The 4,562-nt window shown below is 41.9% G+C and overlaps 1 protein-coding gene across 1 annotated transcript; it reads left to right on the top strand.

The window, feature by feature from the left end:
• The first annotated feature begins 877 nt into the window (after window positions 1-877).
• LOC119730904 (lactadherin-like) lies at window positions 878-3,529 on the top strand. The gene is made up of 5 exons (XM_038203971.1): window positions 878-1,043; window positions 1,108-1,257; window positions 2,179-2,326; window positions 2,703-2,868; window positions 3,374-3,529. The coding sequence occupies exons 1-5, from the start codon at window positions 878-880 to the stop codon at window positions 3,527-3,529; spliced, it is 786 nt and encodes a 261-aa protein (XP_038059899.1).
• The last annotated feature ends 1,033 nt before the right edge of the window (window positions 3,530-4,562 follow it).

Consider the following 4,562-nt stretch of genomic DNA (forward strand, 5'->3'; position numbering starts at 1 on the left):
TGTATAACAAAGCGTGTATATGAGCAACCATTTTAGCGCCTCCGGCACTATCCCTTCTTCCCCACATCTCTCCTCTGGTTTGAGTAAGCCTTCTTGCAGTTTTGTACTCTTTGAGGGTGGTCCATCGTTGATCGGCAGGTTCTGGTTGTATTTCCTCATCCTCAGTCTCCGCTACTGGGGAATTACCAAGGAGGTTTTTAAAGTGGTTGTACCACGAGTTGGGTCGATCTTCAACAGTTTCTCCAGCAATCTGACTTGGTTGAGAAGAAGAACAATTTCCAGAAACTTCTTTGACGAGGGTCCAACCTTTGTAGAATGTTGTTTGTTAGCATGGCTATCTCCGATGCTCTTGATTTTCTTGGCTAGATATTTAGCCAACACCCCATCAAAGACCTTGTAGAGCTGTTCTTTCTTAAGAACATATACGCCCTCATCTTGTTTTCCCTCTGCAGCAAAGTTGACATCTGGTCTAAAGGACTCTAGGATTGTTTTAATAGAATTTGTCCTTGCTTTTGGGTACAAGTGTTAGTACCGTTTGAACAGTCAGATGAGGAAGCGTTTTTACTAGCTATTCGCTGCATCTTCATCCACTTCCAAAGATTCAAATCTGTTTCTCACTTCCACTGTGTATTTCTCTTGAAACAATTTGTCACTATCCAAAGCCTTCCACAAGTACTTGGCCTTTTTCTCCACCTGCTTCTTGAGTACTCGCATACTGAGTATCACCTTGGCTGAGACCACGCAGTGATCTGACCCCACGATGTTAAAGAAATTGAGCCTGAGCATCTCTGATGCTTTTCCACCACTTCTTCCTAACGAAAATGAAGTCAATCTGCTGATTGTGTTTCGCCTGGTTGTTGTTCGGAGGTAAAGAGCTATGTCCGGAGTTTCTTGTAAGAGTACTTCTGCTTTGTGTGGCAGTCAGTCAATCAAGACAGACAGACAGACAGACAGACAGAGAGACAAGACACCCCTTCTGCTCCTCTCCCCCGTAATCCTAGTGACGCCCAGACGAATCTTACCGACCCCAACAATACCTGAGAGTATAACTAAGATGAAAGACAGGAAATTCATCACGTGATGATAATAATTTTCCTTAAATCAAAGTGCTCTTGGTTGGTGTGGAGAGCCAGGCGAGGGTGTGTTACTTCGGTCTTCCACCGGAACCGGATCCTGAAAATCCGGATCACTGGATGAAGATAGTCTTGCAAGAGATACGGAAGCGTTGCCCGGGAAGGAGGGAACCTACCGCAGCTGGTAAGCGACCTTAAGATGTTAACCAAACCCCATGCACTAGCATGCGGATATCCTCAATCACACGACATATACAACTGGCTGGACCATTTTGTTTTCCAAAATTATTTTCAAATCGTCGAGGACTTAAAAGATAAATTGAATGATTTTTTTGGTGTAAAATAGGCATAATGATACTATGCTGAGGCTTTTGCTTCTTAACCCTAAAAGGGCCGGGTTATTTTGATCATCTCTCAGCCGGGGAGGGGGCGGATTCCGCCCCCCTAAGATCTCGGCGATCGAGTTACGAAAACATTTGAAACTCGGTACATGCATAAAGCAACTTTTCATAAACATACCCAAGACATTTCATGACTATAGACCAAAAGGTTTTGGAATTATGGCTAATTAATTATTCATATGTACTAATGGCAATTATGCTTTGTGTACACGACGTATACGGGATTTTTTTTATGTTTTTGGTATCAAAAGATGCGCAAGGCTCGAGGCTAAAAAGACATAACAGCTCGGGTCGCGGAAGAAGTTGAGGGGGGGGGGACGGATTCCGCCCCGGCTCTTTTAGGGTTAAAAAGAATGACGTTACTCGTTACTCTTACTTTGTCCTTAATATCCAAGGGAGCAAGCACATAAATGTCCTTGCAAATACAAAATGTACTGTCTTTGTAGTGAACATATTTCATTTGTTTTCGCCACAAGATGGCGCCCTGCTTGGCCGAAAGAGTCCACCTAAGCGTGAGGGCAGCAACGCCTTCAAATCGACACCACTGTTAAAAGAAATAGCGATTTTAAAGATGTTTGGAGTTACAATTTATCACGCATGATGACTTGTGAAAGGCACAACCGTGGGATTGATGCTCCCGAAAAAAAGTTGGTGAATTGTCATAATAAATTTGTACAAACTGCGTTCCCTCCCTTGCTTCACAGTCATAGCTGAGTGCCCGAGTCCAGAGCCCCTCGGTATGGAGGACGGGACAATCCCTGATGATCGCATCACGGCGTCCTATAGTTCTTCAGGCTACCCTGCCACTGACGCACGTCTCAACGACAATAATGTGTGGTCACCAACGTCCAGGTAGGCATCAAAGGGAAACACCACACCCGACACTCGATACAGGAACGGGATGAACAATGGCAAAGGAATATTGTCTTTGTAACAGTTCATTTGAATAGCTAGTGACTTGACTTGAGACTAATTGACTTATAATGGAGTTGAGGTTGACTTGCAGGCACTTGTCATTGACTCAAATAGTTACTCCACTGCTTCAAGACGGGTTCTAGCAAATTACCTCTCATGAATAATTTTGCGGACGAACTATCTCATATAGGCCAAATAAAAACTGAGCACTGTGATAAAGAAAGTATTGTGTTAAAAAGTGGCTTTGTTTCCGGAGCAATGTCATGTCATTGGTTCTCATGCACCTTCACTGTGTGTTTGCATACATGTACAGCTACGCCAATTCCTGGATCGAGGTGGACCTCGTTGAGAGTACAGTGGTGTCTGGTATCATAACGCAAGGCTTGGCCGGGTGGTATGTGACGCACTACACAGCGGCGTATCAGAAGCAGCCCTCATCCCTGTATGATCGCGTGACTGATGGAAACGGAATCATCAAGGTGAACTAATTTATTACCTTGGTCTGACAACTACAACAGTGTGCAAACAGTTGTAACATCTCCAAGATTTTGTTGTTTTTGAATTACTCCTAGTCAGGAAAGACAAAATCTAAACCGGTTGTTTAATGTTGTAAAAAACCAAGAGGAAGAACTCTCGTCCGGGCGGGCGGGCTACTCACAAAAAGCCACATAATCCAAGTTATTTCATATTATATGCGAACATGTTATTATATTTATGGAGGGCTCCCTTGGATATAAAGAAAACACAAAACATAATTTGAAATATAAACCGAGGGGCCTAAATCTATAGCGTAATTTCGAATTGGAAATTATGCCTCCTCTAAACAGATTGTCTGGGTAGGATGAACTGTAGGCCTTACTCTATTTAAGGCTGCCCCGAAATACCCTGTTTTCGGAAAGTTTTGGTCTAATACGATGTTTTACGCAGTTCATTCAAAGACAATTGATTCAACGAAAATTTATTGTATTTTGGTTGTCTTTTCAGGTGTTCATCGGCAACACTAATGGCAATACTCCGGTCACTAACCTGTTTGATGAGAGTGTGGTGGCGACGGTAGTGCGCATCGAGCCTACTGAATGGGTTTCTGGCGTTGCTCTGCGCTTCGAGTTGCTTGGATGTCGCCGGAATTCATCCAGCTGAAGCAATTAATGCGATTCTGATCATCTTTGGTTGCAACATTTCTATGGATTAAAAAACTGAGGACCAATCCGATGGGAAGAGGTAATATTACGCAGTATTTTGTCTTTGTTGAAATAAATGAAGCAATCAATTGCATCAATTGATATCAAACAAACTGTTTTATATATAGTGCCACATAGGCAATTTAAATATGATACGACAGTATTTGACGATTCATGGTAAACTCACCAGTTTGTAATGCTATTTAACTTAATTCTCTGTTTACCGCAGTTTTGCTTGTGTATTTGAGTCAATGACAAAATTAGAGTAATTTGTCTTTACTTATTATCTGTAAAGTATGATCAACTTTGTTCTCTAATCTAAACCGAAATGTATAAGCACAGATTTACCCTTTTATTCAGGTTGTTTGCGTGTTTATAATACATGTAAAATGTTTCATTATTGATATTGTGCTTGAGGCTAATTATTTCTTATTTCTGTGGCATAGTAGTAATTAACTCCGAAAGAAAAAGTTACTACGTTTGGTTCAAGTTATTTAAGATGTTTATGGTTAACGCCGATGTATAAGTAGTTTTTGTATTAGTTCTGAATCGATACAGCGATTGCCATTCAGATAATATTATTGTCTAAATGCAGTAGTTCATTCAGCGTGAAGTAAAGATATTATTTAGAAAACCAAGTCATTTTTAGGGCATTTCTTGCTTGGATTAGTTAATGTAAGCGTTACCTTATCAGTAACTATAGATTCATTACAAATGTAACATGGGGCTATTTCAAATGACAAATTAAAACAACGAGTTATGTGCTACCTATAATCACACCTGGAATTAAGTTTTCAGCAAATGTATCATCCCTGTTCGTTAAGCCTAAACCACTCGTATAAGACACTGAGGGAAATTCAAAACAAGTCTTTCTTGTATATATATTGTGGCGTCCGTGCCGGTCGGCCGCCAGAGGGCACCAGCGCGGTTCCACGGTGGAGCCGCGCAGTGGAGCCCCTGGTGGCCGGCCGGGGAGGCCCGTCTTCCGGGCG

The sequence above is a fragment of the Patiria miniata genome, unplaced genomic scaffold, assembly GCF_015706575.1.
Source record: "Patiria miniata isolate m_02_andy unplaced genomic scaffold, ASM1570657v1 HiC_scaffold_1, whole genome shotgun sequence".
Lineage (NCBI taxonomy): Eukaryota > Metazoa > Echinodermata > Asteroidea > Valvatida > Asterinidae > Patiria > Patiria miniata.

Coding starts and splice junctions, on each gene's coding strand:
- LOC119730904 (XM_038203971.1), top strand. CDS start 878: ATGTCCGGAGTTTCTTGTAAGAGTACTTCTGCTTTGTGTGGCAGTCAG. Junction 1,044..1,107: donor GACCCCAACAATACCTGAGA/GTATAACTAAGA, acceptor CTTAAATCAAAG/TGCTCTTGGTTGGTGTGGAG. Junction 2,869..3,373: donor ATGGAAACGGAATCATCAAG/GTGAACTAATTT, acceptor TTGTCTTTTCAG/GTGTTCATCGGCAACACTAA.